At 37.8% G+C, this 25,609-nt stretch overlaps 2 protein-coding genes across 4 annotated transcripts in view; both read right to left on the reverse strand.

Annotated features, from left to right (window-relative positions):
- Opn3 (opsin 3) overlaps positions 1-21,842 on the reverse strand; it is a 42,782-nt gene extending 20,940 nt beyond the window's left edge. Inside the window, exons 1-2 of one of the 2 annotated variants that reach the window (XM_048809213.1) lie at positions 21,337-21,841; positions 17,435-17,569 (exon numbers count right to left, since the gene is read on the reverse strand). In XM_048809213.1, coding sequence (XP_048665170.1) covers positions 17,529-17,569; positions 21,337-21,709 — 414 coding nt within the window. In that variant the 5' untranslated portion in view covers positions 21,710-21,841 and the 3' untranslated portion in view covers positions 17,435-17,528. Of the gene's footprint in view, positions 1-17,434; positions 17,570-21,336 lie in introns of those variants that run through there. The other variant, XM_015483540.2, reaches the window with a different exon arrangement.
- Positions 10,824-17,353, reverse strand: Chml (CHM like Rab escort protein). 2 transcript variants are annotated; one of them, XM_048809212.1, is made up of 2 exons: positions 16,701-17,353; positions 10,824-16,637 (listed from the first exon to the last, which is right to left on the reverse strand). In XM_048809212.1, the coding sequence occupies exons 1-2, from the start codon at positions 17,233-17,235 to the stop codon at positions 15,289-15,291; spliced, it is 1,884 nt and encodes a 627-aa protein (XP_048665169.1). In that variant the 5' UTR covers positions 17,236-17,353; the 3' UTR covers positions 10,824-15,288. The 2 variants fall into 2 exon arrangements, with proteins under 2 accessions (XP_048665169.1, XP_048665167.1); XM_048809210.1 differs by having other exon boundaries at positions 10,824-17,353.
- Positions 21,843-25,609: the final 3,767 nt, after the last annotated feature.

A 25,609-nucleotide genomic window follows, 5' to 3' on the forward strand; every position in this document is an offset into this window, starting at 1 on the left:
ACTGCTCTCCCACCATTTGGGCTGTTTCAAGTTGCTCTAGTTTTAGTAGCCTTATTGAAGATAGCCTGTAAGATCAAGCAATCCCCTGTTTTTTTTTTTTTTTTTTGTGTGTGTGTGTGTGAAACTGTAGCCAGATCAGGGGTGTAGCCTCTCACATTTGGCCTCCTCTCTTCCTTGCCTCTTCTTCTATTCCCTCACTTTTGATTCCCTAGGATTATACCCCCCAAAATCATTAGGCGTATGCTTTATCTTAGGCTTTATTCTGGGTGACTTATGCTAAGATAATCATCTTATTTCCATAAGATTCTTCTGCAGAGTTCCCTCTTCTTAATGAGCTAGCTTTCAAGGAACTCTGCCTATTTCTTCCCCTACCTAGACAACCTTGTTTTATTTCTAAGTGCCTTAGGGCATGCAGTACTCTACTCATACATTAATACAGACTATATTTTCCTGACTGCTGTTTCCTACTTACTATATTTTAGTATCATTCTATGTATTCTTGTCTTGTTGCTCCAATTAAATTGTAAATACCTGAGGGTTAAAAACCATGTCTTTTGTATTTTGACATTCTCCTTGGCACCTGGAATAGTTGAGAAAGGATTAGTTTATAACGGTTCATTATGAACTTATGTATGTGTAAACCATATTTCTATACTGAGGTAAACATGGTCACCTCTGTAATCATACACTAAGGTGAAATGCTGCTTAGAAAAAGCCATCGTCAGATTTCAATGAAAAAGAAAAACAGTACCAATGGAAAATAGCAATATATTAGAACATAAAACAAGACCAATTTCAACATTTTTTCCTAAGAGGATCCCTATTTCAACTAAAAATACTATTTCACAGTTATTACATTATAATTTTTGACTATTAATACATTATAACACCTCATTCAATTTCTTATAATTTTTAAAGTTTTATTTCATATATTTTTCTCATCAGATCTTTATAGGCATGTGAGACAAAACAGCTCATTGTTCCCAGTTGATTATGATAGTTAACTAGCCAAAGGCCACAAGATTAATAAGGATCTGCTTGGATAGCAAGCCAGATTTTCTGATTGCTGGTCTAAAGCTCTCCTAAAAATTTTTTCAAGAAAGATTAGACAAAGCAAATTAGTTGTGATCAATGGAGGAGCTTTAGGTCTTCTTAATTCCATGAAAAAAATTCAACGTATGAATAAATTATCTAATAATCCTGTGACCACTTGCCTGCAATAAGTCTATTTTCTAAGTATTCCTTCCTATATTATTATCTGGCACCAAGAGAAGAAAATTTGATAACACAGAAGAGCAAATTTTAAAATATTAGGAAGGGCTGGAGGTGTAGTTCAGTGGAAAAATGCTTGCCTAGCATATGTCAGACCCTGAGTTCTATCCCCAGCACTGAAGTGGGGGAAAAAAAAGAATAAACATGAGTGAATCTAAGAGGTATCTAATTAAATTTTTGTTCAGTCATTTTATAGTTTATAAAACTCTCAAGAGAGCCCACAGCTTAGGTTGTACAGCAGATGGTACCAACACCACTTTCATTTTAAGTCACTTTCTCTTACCATGCTGACTCAAGTGGAAAGTATTGAAACAGAAGAAAATTCTTTCCCAAAGATGAAAAGCTTTTTGTGCGTGCATAAACAACTAGAAAATATGATAAAAAGAGAGTGGAGATAGAAGGTAAGAAACTTGTGAGAAGACATAATTGCTAAATAACATGGAGACTGCAATACTGGGACAGAATGCTTGATGTTTATAGAACTAATTTATCAGATAGGTAGTTGTGCAGGAATAAAAATAAAACTTATCTTCTTGGTGACTATGGTTGGGTATTTTGAATGGATGAGAAAATATCATTTCCTTAAAAGGCTTAGTCATCTTGATCTGACAATGCCAAAGGAAGAACTAGAGAAAAATTCCAGGTTGGGGAGGGACGTTTACAAAAAGTGAGGTATATTGCCCAAGGCCAGAAAGCAAAACTTGTAGATGTTAGAGTAAGGCGGATTCCTTGAACTACTAGCATTCTACTATTTCCAGCTTCTTTTTCATGTTGTCTAATTTGGCTCAGTGTGGATTTAACTTTCTCTCAACCCTGAATTTAAAAACCTCTAGATCAGAGCAGTAGGTCTCTTTCCCTTGGTACAAATACTACTTCCAAAGGCCAGCTCTCGAAATAGCTAGGTACTAAATCTCCCAGGAGATTGTTAAAAATGCCAGTTTCAAGACTTGACCCTCCAAGACACTGATCCAGTAGGCCTGGGATGGAACCTAGGAATCTGTATATAAGACTCCATTTTTTTCTTTTTTTCAGTCAGTTCTGGGGATTGGACCTAAGGCCTCTTGCCTGCTAGCTGTACTACTGAGCCACATCCCTAGGTACCATCTGATTTTAACTGACTTTGAGAATGATTGGTCAGATCTCCTTAAGTATTATCTCATGGCTATTTGCTCATTTCCCAGCATTTTTCTCCAGTGCAGAAACAAAAGTAATCACAACAGGTGTCTCAGAATCCTTCTATGTCAATACTTCACCAAGATGCACTGCAGATTCCTTTTGATTGTGCAGTCAGCACCTAAACTAATCAGCGTAGAGGGCAGGTCCCCCCTCATCTCTGACATAGCCCATTTCTGTTCTATCCCCCTGGAGTCTATGCATCATGACCTCTGTCCTTTGCAGCAGACCAACAACACTGCTATTCTCTGTTTGTACAGACAGTGCTCTAGGACTAGAGACATATTTAAGGACCTCATTATTCTATGGAATTATTCTCCTCAATAAAAAGGCTTTCACACACGTGGCAGGGTTTCAGTGGTTTAAAATTTCCCTCTTTTCTCATTGTGACATTCTTTTCTTTGCACATTTGGGTGTTTTTTTGTTGTTGTTGTTTTGTTTTTGTTTGTTTGTTTCTGTTTCTGTTCTGGCTTTTCTTTTTTATCCTAAGAAGTCTATAAGAAATACAAATTTGGGTGTGGTGGTAATCCTAGCAGCTAGGGAGGGAGACTAGGGCAGGAGGATTACAAGTTCAAAGGCAGCCTTGGCAATTCAGCAAGGCCCTAAGCAACTTAGCAAGACCATGTCTCAAAGATAAAAAGAGCTGGGTATATAGCTCAGTGGTAAAGCTCCTCTAGGTTCAATCCCTGGCACCAAAACGGGGAGGGGGGGAGAAAGAAAGAAAAAAGAAAAATAAAGGGATTTGCCTCAAGCCCCCAGAAGGGAGAACATATATATATATGTGTGTGTGTGTATATATACATGTACATATTTATTTATTTTTATATACAACTGGAGTTTACCCCTGGCAAGGAAACAGCATCTATACTAAAAATCAGTGCTACCTGCCTTTTACGTTTTAAATCTTTCATTATTTAGAGATCTTTCTAAGTCAACATTTCCTTATGCCTTGTTACCTGAAAAATTTCAGGAAAAATGCCTGGTTGCCTCAGTCTGGGCTCTAAAAATTGCTTGCCTTTTTTCCCATCATGCTCAGGACCTGCCAACGAGGAGCTTGTAAACTGCCCCCACTTGCAAACCAAATTGAATGGTGGGTTTGAGGCAACATTTCATAAATAGTACTGCAGATAGTGTCACGCACAGAGCTACCCAGTGAGAAAGCCAGTGAGGGTGACAGAATAAAGAGCAGTTTTCCAGTTTATGTAGGCAGCTCTGATTTTCACAAGATTTTTACTTATTCAAAGCTTTCACTCCTTTCCCCTTATCTTTTGCAAAATCTTCTGTTTCTTATAATTCAACAAGCTATAATAATGCCATGTTATTTTGGCACTGGAGGCACAACATTTCAGTAAATGGCTGAAAGCAAGGTCATTTGAAAACAAGGTCTTAGAAATCTGAGAAGCCTTGTTTGCCCAGGAGTAGACAATTACTCAGACTCCAGAGCCCATTGGGTAGTGTTGGGCAGACAGTTTCATCATGAAAAAGGAGGCAAAGTGGAAACCGATGATACTTCTTCATTTTCTCCTATGATGGAGAACAAATTGAAGCCTGATGCACATTAAACTTATGGCATTTTCTGCATGAATAAATGTTCTGGGACAAATCACAGCTTAAAAGCAGACAATCAACAAGTCAGGGATGTCTAAGTCTTTGTTAAGTATTTGAGTAGTCCTAATGTGTAGGGCCCTGAGCTTAATGCTATGAAAGCCAACTCATAAGCTATGGTCCTTAATGTAGAGGGAAAAGCAACACAAAAAGACAAACCAGAATACAAAATTGGATAGTTGAAATGCCTAATGAGACATACAGATGAAACATCATAGGAACTCAGGGAGAGGGAAGGTCTGAGAACTGGGGAACTGGGAAAGCTTTACATAAAGGAGTAGGACTGAAGAAGGTCAAAAACAATTTAAAATTTTGCCCAGCATATATATGTCTAGTAATTTCATATTTACTACTTTGAGCAGTGCTGTTTAGAAAAATATGCTATGAACCAAATAGATTACTTAAATTCTACTAGTAGCCATTCTTAAAAAAGTATAAAGAGGGCTGGGGTTGTGGCTCAGTGGTAGAGCACTCACATGTGTGAGGCACTGGGTTCAAGTCTCAGCACCACATATAAATAAATGAATAAAATAAAGGTCTATCAACAACTAAAAATATTTTTAAAAAGTATAAAGAAATCTATTAATTCTAACAACATTTAACAGTTACAGACAGCATGCTTGTGTCTTCCCCCAAATGTACATGTTGAAATCCTAACTTTCAGTGACATCACAGTATAGATTGGCAATGTTTCAAGAGCTCCAGAGATGTGTGTGACTAATAGTTACTATATTGATCAGTATAGCCCTAGATAAATTCTGTACTTTGGGTAGGAAGAGATATTATAAGGATATGCTTTGAAGCATTGATTATGTTAGACTGAAAACCAGGAAATAACCTGATGTTTGTCAAGAGAAGGAAATGGATAAAAAAAAAATGAGCAAAAGGACTGAAGCACTGCTTGAACTCCCATTAAATTCATGTTTGTAGTGACTTCTGGGAAGGAAGTGAGATGAACTGAGAAAAGAAACACGTAGGCATGGATTTTATCTGTAATGCTTTGATCCTTAAAAGATGGATTAGAACATATCTAAAAATACTAATACTTGTTCGTGTTGCATAGTAGATATGTGGGCACTTGTATTATCATTTGCACTTTTCTGTATTTAAATATATAAAACAAAACATTGAGGATATGGAAGTAGCAAGTGGAAGACAATTGGAAGGCTGGCTTTTTAAAGAAAGAATAGAAAAAGGAGTCACAAGTCAAGGGACAGTTGGGGATGGTGGTTAGACTTCCAATTGATGGAAATGATCCAACACTGAATGAGAGAAATGATAGCCAAAAAGCTTTTATATTCCTTGCATATCTGTGATAGTTCAACTTTGCAGCCTCATTATGGGGGAATGTTGATGAAGCAAAGGGATTTATAGAACAAGGGAGTAACGCTTTGGAAATAGCAATGATACTCAATGTGTCACCTATTCTAGCATCTAGTCCTGGGGTATTTGGTGTGTTAAAAGAAAGACAGTTGGGAGAGGTGGAGAGTTAGGATCCTTGGGGATAGCCAGAGTTCAATTAAAGTAAGCAGGTAGAGAAAATGTTAAGAGATGTTGAAGATTTAAGAGTTTACAGTTTCTGAGGTGAGGCTCTAGAGGTTACATAGGAGGAGTTCAAGATTGAACCAGATCAAGAAATACATGAGCCATAAAAAAAAAAAAAATGTGAGTCCAATCATGGCTGACTGGAGAGGTTTTCCCCTTCGCCAAGGAGGGACCTCAAGAAACATAAGAGATATGATGGGATTCATTCTGACCATCTTCTGGAGAGCAAAGTGTTTGCAAGGTCTGGTCCTGAATGAGTTGCTCAGTGGTATATTGATTTCTAGAACATATGCTTTTCCTGATTTCACAGCGTGGACATTTGGATTTCTTTCAGTTTATCAGTTTTCTGACAGTACTGTGAGGAGGGACAATAGAACATAGTGATCATGGACATTAGGTTCAGGTTCCTTAGTGTTTTAAGTTCCTTACTGTAAAATAGGGTAATAATAATACTCAAGTATCCCCATAGAGTTGGGATGAAGACTAAGGTAATTGATATGCACTTAAAATAATACCTGCCATATAGCATGTTCTTAGTGTGGCAATGGATATTATAATTCATGTATATATATGTATACATCCTTGAGATAATTCTTGGCAATATAATGCTAGGATGAGGAAGTACACAAAATCTTAGTGTTTTCAATACAACTTTCAAAATAGCCACCAGAACAGAAATTAAATCCCCAATCACATATTATTGGATGTTCACTTCATTCCTTCTTATATGTCACAGTATATGACAAATCATCTCTAGCCACTCTGCAACTTATTATAGTTATTCTCTATATGCCTACTGACCCTGAATGCAATTGATAAATCATTAAAACATTAGTTCACTCCACCTCTTTGCAATATTATCACTTTGAACCAGGCTCTTGTTGAAATTCCCTGTGGTTTCTATAACATTTTTCATATATATGTGATATGTGTGGTGTGTTTGTGTATATTCATATATATCACCGCTACCTCAGTACTAGGAATTGAATGAAGAGACAGGATCTCTCTAAGTTAGAGATTGGCCTTGAACTTGGGTTTCTCCTGCCTCAGCCTCCCAAGTCATTGGGATTACAGGTATGCACCACACGACTGGCTCTCCTTCCTATATTATATGCTATTTCTATTCTATATTTATTTTCCTTAAGAAAAAAAAAACAAATGAATTATCTATGTAACCAAAAGTTAAAAGTGGCAATTGTTTTAGCCATAGTTATCCAATAGAAAAAAGATGTGAGGCATATAACTAGGGCCTGAAATAACGCCATCAGGACTTTGTATTCCTTCTTGCATCATTGGCTTGCTTTTTTTTCTATTTGGCCAGATCTTAAAACAGATTCTCTGGTAGTCAAGGTATTGGCAATACCTAATTCAAATCCTTGATTCTTCATAAGCCTAGGAAAAAATAAATAAATAGAGTATACTTAGGAATTCTAGAAAAGGAATCTTTCTAACCCAGAACTAATCCAAAGGCAGGAGTTACTGTGTTAAATTCAGGCTGGGCACTATGTATATATTCCCCCTAGGTCTATATCTACCAGCTCTTTTTAAATTTTCCTGCAGCATTCATGTGCGACCAACCATTGAGTCATGCTGAGTTAATCTTCTCAATAATTCTCAAACCTGTCCTTTGCTCTCCAACTATTGACCTAATTTAGATCCTCACCATCTCTTGCCAAACTACTATAATAGCCTTATGTCTAGACTCTCTGTCTGCAGTCATGCCTCCTTTGTAATCCTCCAAACATAGTGGGTGGGGGTGTGAGGACAGGGAAACACACACACACAAAAAACACACCCCTCAAATGCAACCAGTTCAATTCCTTGTTTAATAACATTGTTTCTCTACTAGGATAAAGTCAACATTTCCTAGCTTGACATGCAGAGTACTCTAAGACCTTCCAAAACCATATACTGATTATCTTGTATGAGCAAAACCAAATCCATTTGCTTTTCTTCAAAACCTGTTCCCAGTCTTGGTTAAATGTATCACTCAATCAAATACCAAAGATGAAATTTTAGTCATTTTCAACTTCCTATTCTCCTCTCTTATGTGGGACATATAATCATTCTCCAGAAATTAGGTATGGAACCACCATTTGACCCAGCTATCCCTCTCCTCGGTCTATACCCAAAGGACTTAAAAAAGAATATTCTACAGGGACATAGTCCCATCAATGTTTATAGCAGCACAATTCACAATAGCTAAACTGTGGAACCAACCTAGATGCCATTCAATAGATGAATGGATAAAAAAATGTGGCATATATACACAATGGAATATTACTCAGCAATAAAAGAGAATAAAATCATGGCATTTGCAGGTAAATGGATGGAGTTAGAGAAGAGAATGCTAAGTGAAGTTAGGCAACCCCAAATAACCAAATGCCGAATGTTTTCTTTGATATAAGGAGGCTGATTCATAGTGGGTTAGGGAGCAGGAGCATGGGAGGAATAGATGAACTCTAGATAGGAGGGGAAGGGAGGAGGCATGGGGTTAGAAATAATGGTGGAACATGATAATCATTATTATTCAAAGTAAATGTATGAAGACACAAATTGGTTTGAGTATACTTTGTATACAACCAGAGATACGAAAATTGTGCTCTATTTGTGTATTAAGAATTGTAAGCATTCTGCTGTCATATATAAATAAAAGTAAATAAATAAACAAAATAATCATTCTCCAGGTCCTGTATTTCTACCTCCAAATTGTTCTCTGCTTCTTTCATTTCTATCACCCTGCCCTACCCAGGTCTTATCACATGCTTCCCCCTTACCAATCACCTGCATCCAGTCTCTGTACCTTCTTCCCAGCCTCCTACACACAGCCACCAGGGTAGCCTCTGAAATACAGGTCTTAGGAAGAAAACACGTGCACAGTGTGTTATCCACTGGATAAAAGTCCCAACCTCGTTGGCCCCTATCCCATATGTCCTGCCTCTCCACATCAGTGTAGGCTCTCCTCATGCTTGAGCCAGGAAGGCCATGTCCATGATACCTGTATGCTTTGTTTCCGCCATTCTTTTTGCACAGAATGTTTTCCCACACAGCAGTCTGTGGAAATCCTGTTCAGGGCCCAGTCCAAATACCTTTGCTTTTGTGAATCATCTCCAGATTTCCCTAGTCAGACAAAAGTAATTTCTCTGTGCATCCATTAAAGTTTATCTACACCTATATTATAGTGATTACTACAGCCTGATTAAAACAGTGGTTAGTTGTGCAACAATGTCAGTCCCAATAGATTGAAAGTTGCGCTACTTAACTAATTCTGTAATTCTGAGAAAGGTATTGAGTCATATTTCTCATTTTACATGAAAACATTACTACCCTTGTGGGGTTATTTGAAAACATGTAACAATATAGTGAAGAAATACCAGTTTCTGAAATATTGGACTTAATCTGATTGACAACCAGATTTGACAACTTTCTGAAAATACCACGTCATATCTCTGTCACATTTGGTTTACCGCATCAGACTGCCTGCATCTGAAGTCCCTTCTACCACTTACCAGCACAGCATGTGATCTTGGTCAAGTTCTTTGTCTTGTGTTTGTTTCTCCAACTGCAAAATGGGAATAAGTACCTACCAATTGGATTGTTATGAGGACCAAATAAAGATAACAAGAACTTATAGTTAATATGTAGCATATGGTAAGTGCTCTGTGTTATAATCACTATCTTGTATTCCCAAAACTGAACATAGAAACTAGGACATGGAACTGAGGATTTAACCCAAGTTGTTATGCACTCTTATATACGCAATAATTCCCTCTCTTGTGATGGAGGCAAAATGGAATAGTAGCATTTCAAGTCTTACTAGTGGATCTAAATACTAACTAGGAGTAAGTCCAGGCAAGTTACTTTGATTCTTCCAGGTCTCAGCAATAAAGTAAATATAAATACTTGCCCATTCTTACCTTCTGCAGTTATCCTTCGGATCACATAATAGAGTTGTCAGAAGAAAAGCATTCCTATACATGCTGAAGCAGAATTGCCGTCACAATATTCATGTTAGTCAAACTTGTTCAGGTGAACCATGTTCTGTATTATTAACGCCTGATAGAAAATTGGAGGAACTGCACCCCCTGCTGTTGCAATGTGAATACATATGGTGGTTGGTTAAATGAAAAGGAACTCTGCTAGAAACAATGCCTCTTTATAATGAAGGTACACACTTAAAAATCTTCAGAGGGAATAACTCAAGGCAAATGGGAGCATGACTTAATCCATCCAGATAAAAGCAAATTAAACTAATCCTTACTAGAGGATTTATTGGTATTGAAACTGATCTGCTTGTCTCATTTAGATTTCTTTATACACTTCCTACTCTCCAAACCCCCCAATGATTTTTGAGTTTCTGGACCCAATTTCTTCTACCTTCTCTTTGCTCTTACACCAAGCCGGACACAAAGCTTATAACTGCTATACTAATTAAATAATTAGTAGCTGAAACAGATCAGAAAGTGCTAGCTGACCCAGATTTTAACCCCTTAACTACCTGTTTCCAAGGGTGTAACAAAAGATTTGGGCACCCTGTAAAATAAATGCCATGCATTTTCTTCTTTGGTGAATTAAGGGAAGGGGAACAGTGGTAGTTACAACTAAAATTGTGATGTATAGAAAAGGTATAAAGTACTCATTAAGGTAAAAGAAACTTTAAACTAAATATTCTAAACTGAATGTTTCTCAGAAAGAATTTATTCTATTCATTTTTATATTTCTGGATCTTAGAATCCAATTGGTGTTTAACCTGTTTGTTGAATTAAATCACCTTGATTTGGATCTCTAGGGACTGGGAGAAATGGTCTGCCTGCATCCTCAGTCCTGAAATCTGTCCTCAACACAGGTCTCCCTGCAGACCCCACTCAGCCAAGGCTTGGCCACCTCTATGAATCCAGCCTTCTTCTCTCTGCTCTGACACTCCCATATTATATCTGTTCTTGGATTTGGGCAATGAAAGTATGCAATTTCTAACTGCTAAGGTCCTGGAATGCATTACTATTATTTTTATTATCATTCTTTAATGCTGGGCAATTAAGTTACGAAAGATACAAAGTCCATTGTGACCAAGAATTCCTTTCCACCAAGACTTAAAACACTTTCTGCCACACATTTCTGGAGATTAACTTTTTGAACCTTTACCACTTAGAATTTTTTAAAAAATTTTTAATTTAAAGGAGAATCTGAGGAGTTTCCAAAAAATCAGTAATTTTCTCAACAATTCAGAATTCCAACTTACAATAAATCTTTTATTCTTTATTTTACACATCAGTATTTTACAGAAAAAAAGAACCCCTTATTAAGCTGCAATTACTTAAATGTCTTCTGATTCTTTTCAACACAGATACATACAAATTTATACAAATATGTAAATATATGTTCTAATTAACATTTTTTGATCTAAGTTTTGCATACAATTTTACATATATCAATATTAACTAATGGCTATATGTTTATGATAGCAACAACAATACACCAAAATTTATCAATTTCTGAATTAATAGGCTTTTTCTTTTAAATTTGTATGAAAGGAACTGCTACAGGTAGCTTTTTTTTTTTTCTTTCTTTCTTTTAAGTATTTTCCCAGGCATACACGTGGTATTCAAAGTGATCTGGTATATTTAAAAAAAAAAATCAGTTACAGAGCTCTTATTAGTCTTCTAAAAAGTTCTTTAAAATGACTACTAATATATAGTGCTATTGGTATAGACAAACACAAATTTAAAAGTTTTGCTTAATAGCAAGAACTAGGTCAAAGTCATTTAAATCTCCTTTTAAAATATTTAACCTGAACATCTTTCTAAAAATTTATTTTTACTTATATCTTCTCATTTGTAACCTATCCCTTACTAAATCTACCTAGTAAAGAGGACAAAGCCTTAAGGATTTCCATCCACTTTTAAAAACATTATTAAACCACTTATATAATGCAAACACCCTTTTTATTCCATCTTTTCTTTTTGTTTATTATACATTTTTCATCTTTTTATTTGTTGATCTACCTTGTCAATATTTCTCATTGCCATGAAATTCCTTGGCACCAATATTGGAATGAAAATTGTAATATTTTCATTTTTACTTTTATAGTTAACATTTTAATTCAACTGGCATAAATTGCATTATCATATGTTAATCTATGTCCACAATGAAACAGCTAGTCTTTCTACCAATAGACTTTCTGTCAGTGTCTATTAAATACCTCTTTCTGTTTATTCATATTAGCTAAGATTTCTGCTCAGCATCACAGAGTTTTTAGATAAGTCACCCAAAGGCATGCTTCAAAGGCTTAAAAGGCAAAGCTCCCACTTTTTCTCGTAATTTAAAAACATCTTTACCTGTTTACTTGCCTAGGTAATTTCTTTCAATTTTGTCAAGTTACATGAAACATCCAGTAGGAATGTTAAACGGTATTATAATAAATCTACACATCAATGTCATATATTGACATTCCTTTGGACAATAATTTCATGTTCACTAACTCAATCCTCACAATAATTATTAATTCTAATATAGGTGGTAAAATGGAAGCTAAAAATGTTTTTCCCCAAGATGAGACAACTAATAAGATGTGATGCAAGGACTCCACATGTACGACTTTTCCATTATATCAGGATGTCTCTCATGAGAGTATGCACATATTTTAAATTTAGCTCCTTCAACCTGCTTCTATTTAAGCATTTTTCTTAAATTGTCTCAATATAGTTGCATAACATCCTTTATATGGTTCATATATATTAATACCCAAACACTTTAAATTGCAGTCACTGTTGGCATCTAGAAATTAGATTTTTAACAATGATATATCCTGAAACTTCCTGAATTAGTCTCATTAATAGATTTATATGATAGTATAAGGTTAGCAAGCTATAAAGCCATGTAAATAGAAAATAAAATTTGTGGTGTTTTCTTATCTTTCTTATTTTGTGAATTTCTTTATCACAATGACAAATTTCTTCAACCATATATAAAGAAAATGGTGCCAGCATAGTTTAATTTCAAACTGAGAAATATTTGTTTCCTCAATATAAATATTAATTATTAGTTTTCAAGTAATTATCACACTAAAAAATGAAATCATTACCAAAGATAATTAAATCAAAGATGAATGATAAATTTTTAGAGTTGAGACTACTAACTTTGGCAGTAGCTAATACTTTGGATTTTTTACCATTTTATTCTACTTATGTTGATATAATGGCTGCTTTGCTGAACATCAGCCTTCTAATTCTGAGTCACAATAAATAAAGACTTTTGTTGATGTATTATTTGCCAACATTTTCCTTTTCATATTGCATTTGCTAAGAATGAGACCCTTTTAAGAATGTTTGAATTTTAATACTGAAGCCGTATGTACCTCAAAATGCAATTAATGGTATATCATCTTTTATGATACACATTTTCCCTAAACATTTAAAAAAGTTAATAAATCCATTGGGTCAAATTCTAATTTGTCAGAAAACTATACTAGATTAAAATATCCTCTATATTTTTAAATGCTTTTTACAGTTTATAACTTGTCTCATTTCCATCTTGCTATTTTGTATTGATTTAAGAAAGTAAGATATTCATTTTGTTAGTTTTTTAAAACAATCTCTATTGTGGCCTCATATAATACTCTTTATTTTTATTTCCATTATGTCTGTTGATACCATATTTTGCAACTTTTCACTGTTACTTTTCTGTATTTCTCATGAATAACCTGTGATACTGAAAAACTTTAGTAAGTCTGAATTACTTTCACTTTCATTTTATTTATCTTACAATTTTACTCATTTTAATTAGTATTTTGTAGTAATCAGGCATTTCAACTTTTTGATAGGTTTAAACTTTAGGATCTACTTACTAATATACCACTGTACTGTATTTTAAAAGTCAATATTAATATCAGCCCATGACTTTTATACTTCCAGTATGCTGTCAATTACTTAAATCTGTGATGAAGGACTGAATTAGAACATATTTTGGTCTACTAACATTTTTTAGAACACAAACTTCAGACCAAAAGATGTCACCAAAGAGCATTATTTTGTCAAACTTAAGTCGAATTCGGCTTCAATGAGATTCATAGCTCTAAAACATTTAATTAATCTTATTCACATTTCTATGACTTAACAATAAGCTGCAAGACCAGGGTCTGTCTACTTTTCTTGCCCAGCAACATTAGATTTTGATTTTCATGGGCACCTTTTCCTTCTCATTCTGTACCTATACATTTCTAACAATGATTGCAGGTGGAAAGATGAATGGTTTATGGAATCATGAAAGAATGGGTTCCAATACTGGCTCATCCACACATCAGAATGAGTAATGATTAATAACTGAGTCTCCATACCTCTCTGAAAATGTATGCAATAGTATCTGCCTTATATTGTTGAGAAACTGTAGTGAGAAAGCACAGTATGCCCAGCACATAGTAAATGCTATTTTGAGAGCAAACACGGTTATGAAATGGTTTGGGTTTCTATAGGATTATCATTCTCTCTGCCTGAGGACTGGAAATGGAATTAATCATGGAAATTCACCTCCTCTGACAGCTCCCCAAGCTTTCACCTTAGAAAGTTGGAGTAAATGACTTTTTTTTTTTAACTTTGGATGGGGGGCGTTTATTCTCCAGATATAGCTAAGAAGCAGAAGTAAATATGAAGGCTGTTGTTACCTATTTGTGGGATGGGACACAACCACAGGGGCACAGTAAATCCTACTTTGACTCAGTATTTTGGTTACTATTGCTAATTAAAGTGACAGAGACAACAAGGTGGTAGTTTCATCCTGAGAAAACTGAGATAAGAAAATCTATTTAAGCAGAGAATTTTAAAATCATCTATAATCCCAGGTTAAAAGTGTCCCACTCAGTTTTTCCTTTGGATCCTTTTTAGGAATTTTGGAATGGTCATCCTGAAATATCTTTTTTCTGGGGTCATTTATTTTTTATTTTGGCCTGAGTTACTTGTTTGAAGATCTTTTGTTTTAGATGTCAAAGCAAGGTTTTACAGATTTTTTTTAACTACTCTAACTTCTAAATTTCTTTGGAATGTATCTCCCACAAATGAGCTCTTCAACTACAAACTCTTGACTCTTTAAAGTAGAAGGCTATAATGGTCTCACTGCCTTATGGGTTATAAGGGTCAAATAGATAAATTCACCTGCAAAATGTATTGTTAACATCAGACTTAACAATTAGAAACAATTGTATTTTATCATATTGGTATTTGTACTATTGCTATTCCTACTACCAAGCCTACATGTTTATATTATTTACAAAAGACTCACATAATTTACTATTTGTATGTGTTTCACTATTCAAGCAGAGGTGATAGCAATTTTAGTAGCTGCAATAGTAACTAGAGCGTTTCTTAAATGATATTAATTGTTCTGTAGATAAAGAAAATTTAAAGACCAGTAGTAGGCATAATATTACTTTTCTTTAAGCAAAGCTGATAACATGGAACCCTCACACAATACCCAATATTAAAATAAAGCTAACTTTTTTGATATTCTGGATCATGGAGCCGATTCTGAAATTAAAAAAAAAAAAAAGTCCAGTGACAAATAATAGGTTCAGAAAGACACCCAGTGCCCAATGTCTCAAATCATGTTAAAGACATCTGTATACCATTCTTTTATGTAGGAAGCTGTCCTTCAAATAATAATATATTGATTCCAGGATGAAGAGTATTTTGAGTTTGTTCTTTTCTAATTCTGAAGATGCTTCCCAGGGCTTTCCAAGTTTTGGCTTTCCTCAGGGGATTCAAGCTTGGCCATTATTATGTTGGTTCCAGGAGCTTCTGGTTGCTTATCATCACCATCAAAGATAATGTCTTCTGGATTTGGAGGAGGAGGACAGAATTCTTCACCAGGAAAGATCTCCTGAAACAGAGTTTCTGCTTGTTTGACTGCATGCTCATTTCCCAGTCCACAGTCAGGCCCAGAGCAGACATAAACATTTGAAGGTAAACCATCATAGGAGCTTCTGCTGATTCCCGAGGAATCTCTCATATTAAAATATAGAGCCCACAAAAGTCTTGGCTTTCCAAGTTCTTCTTTTTCTACTTTTGTTTCAGTAAAAGGAGTGAATAATTTCTTCACCACGGATTCTAAGTCTTCTCTTGCTGTTTTTGAAGATGCACAGGTCAGATGTACTAGATAGGTGTCTTTCATGCATGTCATGGTTGATGAACATAATTCCGTGACCCGAACAGAACAGGTTCCTGATTCCACTGGAGGCACTATCAAAATGGAAATCTGTTGATCTGACTCTGTCTTTAGTACAGACTGATCTGTAATGAGTATTGCCCTCGAGATCTGTTTATACTGCACATTGGAGCATGTTTCCTGAGAAAGGTAACTATCCTCCACAATAAAATATTTAGCATTTATTCTTTGACCCAAGTGATCTATAATTGCTTTACATCTACCAGATTCTTTGTCAACTACAAGGCATTGTACTTTATGGCGAAGACAATAGATTCCACCAAAAACAGCACACATCCTGCAAAAACACTGGGGAATTTCTCCTTGGCCATACAAGGGAAATAAAAATGGAGTGTTGCCAAACCGTCCAAGACACTGAAGGAAGTTTTTTGTTGCTTTAAGGCCATCTAATGTGCTACATGATGATTCTGATGTCATTGCAATTGAGTGTAGTATAAAGTGTTGGAGGCTGGGGGTTAACTTTTTAGTTTTTAAGTACTCTGAAAATGAACATTGCTTGAAATCTTGGTATTCATCAGGTTGTTGTTCATAGTCTAAACAAAAGGTAAGAAATTTCATCAGCATCCTTTTTTCAACCATAGTGAGTTCTTTGCTATTAAAGACATCTGCTCTGGAGCAAGGCACCTGTTCTACCTTTCCTTCCCGAAACGCAAGAATCCTAGTTACATTTTTAAATTCTGCATAACGACTAACATTTGATTTGATTAAAAGATCAATCAGTGATCCTTGGGAATATAGCAGCTTTGATACCAAATCAATATTAAATCTCCTGCCTTCTTCAACTATTAGAGGGTAAGTAATCCTATTTCTCTTTGGCTGATCAATGTTATCTTCTATTGTAGGTTTGTTTTCACCTTTACTCCCACCTGAAATTGTGTGTATACAAGTTTTATCTTTCTCTAATGATTCTTGTATATCAGTTACTTCTAGGGAAATATCTTTATCACTTTTTTGGGTATGTTGGGCAGATATTTCATAGCTAGTGAAGTATGAGGAGTCCCTTTCTTTGGGCAAGCACGCAGAATCCACAGATTCAATGAGGGTACTAGATGCCATTGAGGAGGGACTTTTCTGAAGAGCACCAATCTCTTGAACATTGTGCTCTTTATCTTGACTGGCATAGCAAAAAACTTCTATGTGTTGAATGGTTTCATCCTTCTTGCAAAGAGTGATGCCTTCCTCTGTTTCATGAATCAAGTCTTGCCAGGCAGTATTTTCTTCCTCAGTATCTCTGTTTTGCTGATACTCCTGCAACCAGGATAGCAATCCTGAAAAACTGAAACTAGCCCAATTCCCTCCATAGTAGCTTCTTGAATCAATATGTAGAACCCTCTGTCCACTTCTTGAGCATGCAGCAGCAAGGATGGATTCAGGCAGACCTGTCCCTATTATAACCACATCAAACTCTGTGGGGAGAATGTCTGCCATTCTAGGAGGCAAAGTGTCTTGTGACAGCTGCTGATGAAGGAAATGTGTATAAATCTAGGCTGAGGGCTCTGCTGAGGTCTGCTTATGTGTAATAAAATCTCTCCTTGTGATGTTCCAGTTCATCCCAGAAGCATTGGGTTTGCAGGTCCTAGTTGTTTAACTGTTTCCCTTTTTTAATGTATTTTTTTATAAGCCAGTAGCATAAAACCATGATAAAGTACATCTAATCACATCTGAGAATATTAAAACGGACGTGTGGTTTTCATTTCTGCATTTCGGCTTAGCAGTAAATGTCAAAATGCATCACATATGCATTTGTGACTGGAACTCTTCTCTGAAAGAAGAAAATTTAAGAAAGAATACAACTGTAAACAAAATAGAGAAGTAATTTCATGCAATACCAATTATAATCTACTGGAACCTGACTTAGTATCTGGATACAAACCTCTACTAAAGCAAGTCATCAAATGCTTTCTCACATATTTTCTACTTTCTTGAAAATGAACAATATAGGCATATCCCCCTCCCCAAAATAACTAGAATAATAAAGAATGAAAACAGTGGCCCACAAAAACAAAAAATAATTAGCATGACTTAAATTTTGGCTTTTAAGAAACCACTTGAATAAAACTATATACAGCTGTGAGCTTAGACTAAATGAAACGTGTGGCTTCACTGTGTACATGGAAACAGATCATGTTCTATACAAATACTGTCACAATTAGGAATATTTCTGTGCCCAAGAGTCTATAGGTGATTTTGGTAAAGCCAAGCATAAGACTTTTTCTTGCCCCAACCACCCTCAGAATCTTGTGATAGCAATAAGCAACTATTTTGACTGGGTTAACCAGTCAGATTACTACATAAGAATTAATTCAATAAAACAGCTGGCATTTAAAAATATTTAGGCATAAAAAAACAGACCGAGGGGAAAAATGTACATATAATCAGTCTTTATATGAACATACATATGCATGTGTGTATTTTATAATTTAAAAAAATTCCTAGTTTCACATATTAAAATATCGTAACATAAATATCACCCATTTCTAACATTTGAATAAAGTAATGGTTTGCATTTTGCCAAACTCTAACCCTGAATCTCTGTATCCCAAGAAAAAAGGTTTTTCTAAACATCCTCGGCTAAGGATAACAATAATATATTATTATATTTATTTTTGAAGGTGTGGTGCAGGAAGTTTCTCCATTAACCTCCAGCATGATGCTGGTTATTGTCTACCTGTAAAGCAACTGTTTGATGCTAGGTGTGGCCAGAAGTGGCATAGCCAACAGCCTCAAGGCATACTCACCTGGAAGTCTTCAGGTTAAAGACATACCCTACAGTGCTCTTTTCTATCCATCCTGGCACAGTAGCAGTGAAAGTTCTTAGACCTTTAATTTTTACTACCATTAATTCTACTGAAATCTAGACTGGCACAAGCTGGACCTGCCAAGGCCAGAAGGACTGATTATTATGGATAATGATTAAAAAAAAAGCCATTCAATCATAACTTAGATAAATTGACTAGGTTACTGACCCACTACTCAGTTTAACTGAAATGGTGATCCCAGCAGTCCTATCTAGTCAAAAGTTTCTGCTCAAGAACATCAGATTTCACTTATGTTCAGAATTCTCTGAGAAACAGGATCTGACAGAATACAACAATTGCCTTATTTACTCATGCATGCATATATATATATACCTGATTTACTGATTACTCCAGTAAAAATATACTTATTTGCTGATTTGGTCTTCTTCTAGCAGGTTGCAAAGAGGAAGACAGAACCTATGAGGGTATTGAAGAATAACAAGCATGGTATATGCTTATTCTTGGCTTAGAAGGGAACAGGGCTGAGAGTAGGAGATGAGGATACAAGACATTAGCACCAATACCCAGCACCTTCTAAGCTACACATATCAAAGGAATCCTCAAAATACAAAGTAAGAGGATGATCTTGAAGAACATTAAGCTCAATTACTCCATAATAAAAATGAGAAAACTGATGGCAGGGGAGACTTGAGAAAGCCCACAGGATCAAAAGCAGGATCCACTCTTTTACCCTAAGGCCAGTGAATTTCCCACTGGATGGGAAAGTCTCCAAATCCTATGGAACAAGCAGCTACTTCTGGCATTTTTAAATTCCCTCTCCCTTCAAAACTTCATGGTTGATTAGTTCTTGCTCAGGGTAACAACAAGAGAAACACTTTCATCTGTAATCCTAATCTAGAAGCATACTTCAGGCAAAGAAATTTTTAATCTTTACTAAGAACTTTTTAAACCCCACAGTAATCTCACTCTTGACTTGTTTCCAGTGTTTAACCAAGTCTGATCCTTTAATCTCAGAGTGTCTACCTCTAATTCTAAAATGAGGATATCATGGTTGAAAGCACTAACTAAACACCTTGAGAAGTAGAGCAGCCATTAGGTAAAATATTATGTGGCGAATGTTTCTAGCATCTTAGAAAAATCACTTCTGATTGATATGTGACCTGAGCAGGGATGGTAAAAGAGAAAAAAGGGGCATACAAGATTGTGGGGGCCAGCAAAGAAAACGGGTGAGGAAGCACAAATTAAAAACAAAAACAACCACCACAACAAAAAACCTAGATACATCCTTGTTTTCAAACTCCCTTGTGCACAATTTTCCAGCACAGAAAAGGCACTTCATGGAAATAAGAATTTTCATTTGTGTGAACCAACAACCGTTGCCCACCTTGGGGAGCTTTACTGATACATTAAGCTTAGACTTGAATCACCTTCTTTGAAGTTCAGCGGGGCCTACAAAACTGCCCAATAGATATCTTTAATTAACGTAAAGAGTGTAATCACAGAGTCATCTGTACATTTACAGTCCCTTCTGCAAGCTTCAAATTTTTGCATTAAGGAAATTCTCAGATTAATCCTTATTGGGGAGGAAGAGAATACTAAAATCATTGAGGCAATCAAATAAATGAAATCATGACTTCTCTGACATTTTCTTGTTTCTTTTGAAATATTAAGAAAATTAACCATGAAAAGGTGAATAAGAAAATATTTGTAATGGTGTTATAAAGACTTTCGTTCTCTAATATCTGCCAAGATAATAGTAGTAATAAATCATCAATGGATTTCAAGACTTAGAAAAGAAACTTCAAGACCTCAAAAATACACATTTCTATTTCAACTCTTTGTACAAATGAAATTCCTGGAACACACAAAGTAAGTTCTTTTCTAAGCTTAGAATATGTCTTGAATCATATACTGGGGTTGGGCATCCTTCAAAATGTCATCTCAATGAGACCTAAAAATCTTCCATAAGGATTAGGAATACTGTACAAATAAATCTTCAATCAATTGTCAAGTTCCACCTTTAATGAAATATATTCGCTACATAGCTAATTATTTGTTCACCTGGTTTGGGATTCTCTGAGCCGTTGATTTTGGTATGATGGAAAATATAAAGGAGGAAAAATACAATATAAAATACCTGATAGGACACATGCCAATTTGCATTCTAAGAACCTGAATGAAACTTTCTCATTCCTTAGGAAACAAAGGTTTACAACTGTTAATGAGCAAAAGAAAAAATAATAGACTGCCACAATTTTAGGTCGCTACTTCTCATTTTAGGAAAGAAACAATATATGAATTAAATGTCTTATCTCTTCCTCCAACTTTCATGAGCTTTTTTTTCCTCTTGGATCTCTTGACTCTACAGGGCCTCGTTTCCTCAAAATGTAAAACGTTGTGGTGAAATAAATGCCCTGTTGAGTTTTATCAAGAGGTGAAAACAGAGACCTGAGATGAAAGATGAGCTTGCCTGAAGCCAGAGACTTTATGCAAGGGCTGGAGCCTGAAAGAGCAGCTCAGGATGAAGCCGCTATTTAGGGTCAGCGTGCGGGGGAAGAGGCGGGCCACGAGAGCGAAGTCTCGGCAGCGTGGGTGGAGGAGACTAGGGAAGGTGGCAGACACACCATGCACTGGGGGTCGCGGGGGGCGGCAGAAGGGTGGCGGGGCTCTGCAGCCGTGCTGGAGCGAGGGAAGCCAAGCAGGAGGGAAGTGTCAGTGCTGGGAGTGGGGAGCTGAGGCGAGGATGCTTCCTCCTCGTGGTCCAACTCACCGAAGAGGCTGCTGCTGAACCCGTCCCACACGCAGCCCACGGTGTCCCACACCCAGCGGTTCCTTAGGCAGGACACGAAGGTAAAGGTGACCCCGAAGAGGGACATCAGCAGGTCGCCGAGGCTGATGTTGACTAGGAAAAGGTGAGTGGGTGTGCGGAGCCGCTGGAACTTGTAGTAGAGGACGAGCACCAGCAGGTTGCTGCCAGCGCCCAGCAGCCCCACGGAGCCGAACAGCAGAGCCAGGCGCTCATAAGTGCCGGGACTGAAGAGCGGTGTGGGGCTCAGCGTCCCCTCTGGCGCCGACCCTTCGGCGCCCGCAGGCCCGTCGCCCTCCCAGGCGCCCTGGCTGCCGCTGCGGTTCCCCGAGTACATGGCCCGGCGCCGGCGCGCTCGGCTGTCGGAGGCGCTCAGCGTCCGGGTGGGGCCTGGACTCGGCGGTCGGCTTTGGCCATTGCGCCGAAGGCTGCGCCCAGCGCGCGCTTAGGCACGCCCTCCCCGCCCCTTCCGCCTGGCGCCCCTCCTAGCCACGCCCCCGAAAGCGCGCCCCGCCCCTGGCGCGCACTCGTAGCCTCGCCCTCCTGCGGCGTATCCTCGTAGTCCCGCCTCTACTCTCTGGTCCCTCCTTCACTCCTGCCCCCGCGTGGATGCGCGTGGTAGGTGAGTCTGGAGGTTAGGAACACAGGGAGGCAAATCAACCTCATTCAATGGTTCTGCACATTCCCATCTCCCCGCGCGCATTCAGCTTAAAAACATCATGTCCTCTCACCCATTCACTCACATACTTATGCATTCATTCATTCATAAATATTTATGAACGCCTGCATCTACCACGTGCTTGCAAAAGGGTTGGATTAAGTACATCCACACTAGGCTTCTTTCCCCCACCACCCCTCCCACCCCCCACTTAATGAAAGCAAAAGAAAACAAAATGTTGAAAAGATTGGTATATGGTATCAGCCAAACAATCTTACAAATAGGGAAACTGAGGAAGAAAAAAACGTTAAACTGATAGATAAATTGACAAATTTAACTGCCTGAGTGCTGGAGGACATATTCAAGGACTTTAAAGAATGTGCTGCAATGGCGAGGGATAGGAAGAGAGAATCATGATAAAGAAGGAAATGGCATTAAAGTGAGACTGAGCTTAAGCACCAGGCTGTACCCCAAAACCTTTCTGTCCTGATCTAAGTAGTGTAGCTGAAGCCCTTCAGTGAAGGTGACTGCCTGGGCTGTGCCCCATAGCTTCAACCTAAATCTAGCAGGTATAGAAAAGTAAGTGCTATATTTAGAACAGGACACATTTTCCACTGGGCCTTTTCCCTGGTAGCAATGAAAATATAGTACATTTCAAATATAGATTGTGAACATGGTTACACTCTTCAAGAGCTGCTTTTGCCTCTATTCCTGCAGGATCTCTAACAAGACCTCACAGGAGGATGCACCCCACAGCCACACCCACAGGCTATCCTTGGCCCTGGTAAGTAGGCTGAGTTTGTAGAAGGGAAAATAATTGCTCTACATGGAGGTGTTTACCCCTCTAGCCTCAAAAGATGAGTAAAGAATGGTTAGCTTCAAGGAATTCCTGTTCCAAATTTCCTAGAAATAGAATCTAATCTTTTGGATGGTCAGCTCTCCACCCTGGTGTGTTGAGCAATAGTCAAGGGGCAGTGTGCCCTGTCCTCTGTCCTTGATTTTCCTTTAAGGGTTCTAAACTGGACTTGCCATCTATGAGATTATCTAGCCCACCCACCCTTTAAAACTTTTTAATTTTATATTTCAATTTTATTATTTTATATTTTAGAACCTATTCAGTTCTGTTTAATATCCACTGTGTTTTCACCTTAGTGCCTCTTCTACAGTAAGTTCACAATAAATATTAGTTGAATGAATGAAAAAAGGACTCACTGTATTTTTTTTTCTAAAGCATTCATTCTTTGGTGCTGAATCCCTCCCTCAAAAAGCTTGCATTCCAGTATTTAGAAAGTAGATGAAATCAAATTAATACATATGTAGGATATCATATGCTAAGTGCCATAAAGAATTATAAAGCAGAGAAAGGGTATGGAAGAGGGAGGAACCTGGTTGTTATTTAGACATGGTGATTACAGATAGTACTTTAGGCACAGGATGCATGTACTGAAGTGGGCCTGTGCTTAGTATATTTAAAGAACAACAAGAAAGCTGAAGCTAGATTTACAGATAGGTAGTTAGTGTAGTTAGGTAAATAGGGTCTAAAATTGAGTAAGATGAATAAAATGGAGGCCATATTGAGACGGAGTCCAGGAAACCAGAGCAGTACTTGGGGAAATGAAATGTGAATGTCCCCAAGGCCTGGAGCCCTTCCTAAGGAAATGCATCTAGAAAGCAGCTCCCAGCAAACAGGGAGATGCTAATCCAAAAGCCGCCCCAGGCCCTTCCTGACCAGATTACTCCTTCAGCCCACTTATCCCCCATCTTTTGGGTCTTCCCATCTGCATTCTATCACTGTAAGATAACGGAAAACAAAGGAGGGTGGGAAAGCTGAAAGAAGAGTTTAGCTATAAAAAAGGGAAGACCTCCTCCTTCCACGGATTCTACCTTTTGGGCCCCCTTCTTCCTCCAGGAGGAAGTCTTTTCTGCTGTCCTTTAATAAAGCCTTCCACTTTCCACTCTAAACTTGCCTCAGCATGCTTCTCTGGTGTTATACTTCAGCATTCGGGGAAGCAAGGACTCAGTGTAAACAGCGGTAACAAAGCCGCTGAATGAAAATAGAAAATGAGGGCAGAGAGGTGGGTGAGCACTGATTGGCCTGATCATTGCAGTGTCTTGGCTATTGTAATAAAAGGATTTTGGGTTTTATTTTATACAGAATAAAGCCCACGGAAATACCATGTTTTAGTCAGCTTTTTCACTGCTGTGACCAAAAGAGCAACAAGAACAATTTTAGAGGAGGAAAGTTTATCTGGGGGTTCATAGTTTCAGAGGTCTTAGTCCATAGGCAATTGGCTCCATTCCTCTGAGTTTGAGGTGAGGCAGAACATCATGGCAGAAGAGTGTGGTGAAGGAAAGCAGCTCAGGGCATCACATCAGGAAACAGAGAGAGACTCTACTCACCAGATACAAAATGTATACCCCAAAGGCATGTACTCAAAGACCTACCTTTTCCAGCCACACCCTACCTGCCTTCAATTATCACTCAGTTAATCTTTGTGATTACCACTGCCCCCCCCCTTTACCGGTTAAAGTTCTGCTCCCTTACATGTTGAAGTATGCCAAAGCAAGCATATAAATAATATGCAGGGTTTATTTAAAAAGGGGTAATATAGACTTCTTCCAGGAGGGAGAAGGGGGCCATAGCTGGTATCCTGATATTCCAAGAAGCAAGGATGTTCTGCCTTTCTTATAGGTCTTAGGCTTCCTTTGTTCTCCTGCTCTCTTCCCCTTATCTCCTTCCTGGATGGAGATACTCTGTGGGATGGCCAAAAGGTAAGAAGCAGGTGGACTGGGGAAGGGCTGGATAGAGTAGCCCAGGATACATTAACAACTTTTACAACTCCCAGTAGCTGAGGGGCGGGGGGCAATTCCTAGGACAGGTTACCTTAGTAGGTTATCTTGATAAGGTGGAGGAAAGACTCTGAAGTCATTTCAGTCCCTCAGGGGGCAGTCTCCAACTTCTTGGACTTACTCAAATTGGCCTCCTTGATTCACCATGACTCAATTTACCTATCTATACTGATTGCCTGTCTAATTCTGGCTTCATTTATCAGGGATTAGTTCACTGATTGGGTCAAGGCTTTCCTAACCCAATCATTTCACCTCTTGAAAGGGTAAAGTTTCTAAGCTGCAAAGCCTGAGTTAAAATGTAAAGGACTAGGTATTGTAAAGTTTCTGAACTGCACACAGAACCTGAAATTCCTGAGGCAGTTAGGACAATGCCCGGTACTGACCATTTAGTTGTTAAATAACCTGGACCCTGTGCAGTTTGGCACGTAGGCATTCAGGGCCCAAACCAATCAGTTTGAATGTACCCTCCTCTTTAGGAGTGACCTATCACCCCCGCCTGACCTGTTCCCGCCAATGAATGTGCTAATCATGTTTAAGAATTGTTGTTTGATTTTCCCGCGGTGTATGGTGATTAGTTAAAGGAGACTGTGATGTATGTGAAGTCCCTGCCCTCCCCAAAAAGTGTACTTAAGCACTGCTCAACCCCCGCTTGGGGCTCTTGGCCGCTCTCCCTTCTTGAGTGAGCCTGGAGCCCCAGTGCGCTGGATTGGATCCTCAATAAATCCCCTT

This window comes from Marmota marmota, unplaced genomic scaffold, assembly GCF_001458135.2.
Source record: "Marmota marmota marmota unplaced genomic scaffold, marMar, whole genome shotgun sequence".
Lineage (NCBI taxonomy): Eukaryota > Metazoa > Chordata > Mammalia > Rodentia > Sciuridae > Marmota > Marmota marmota.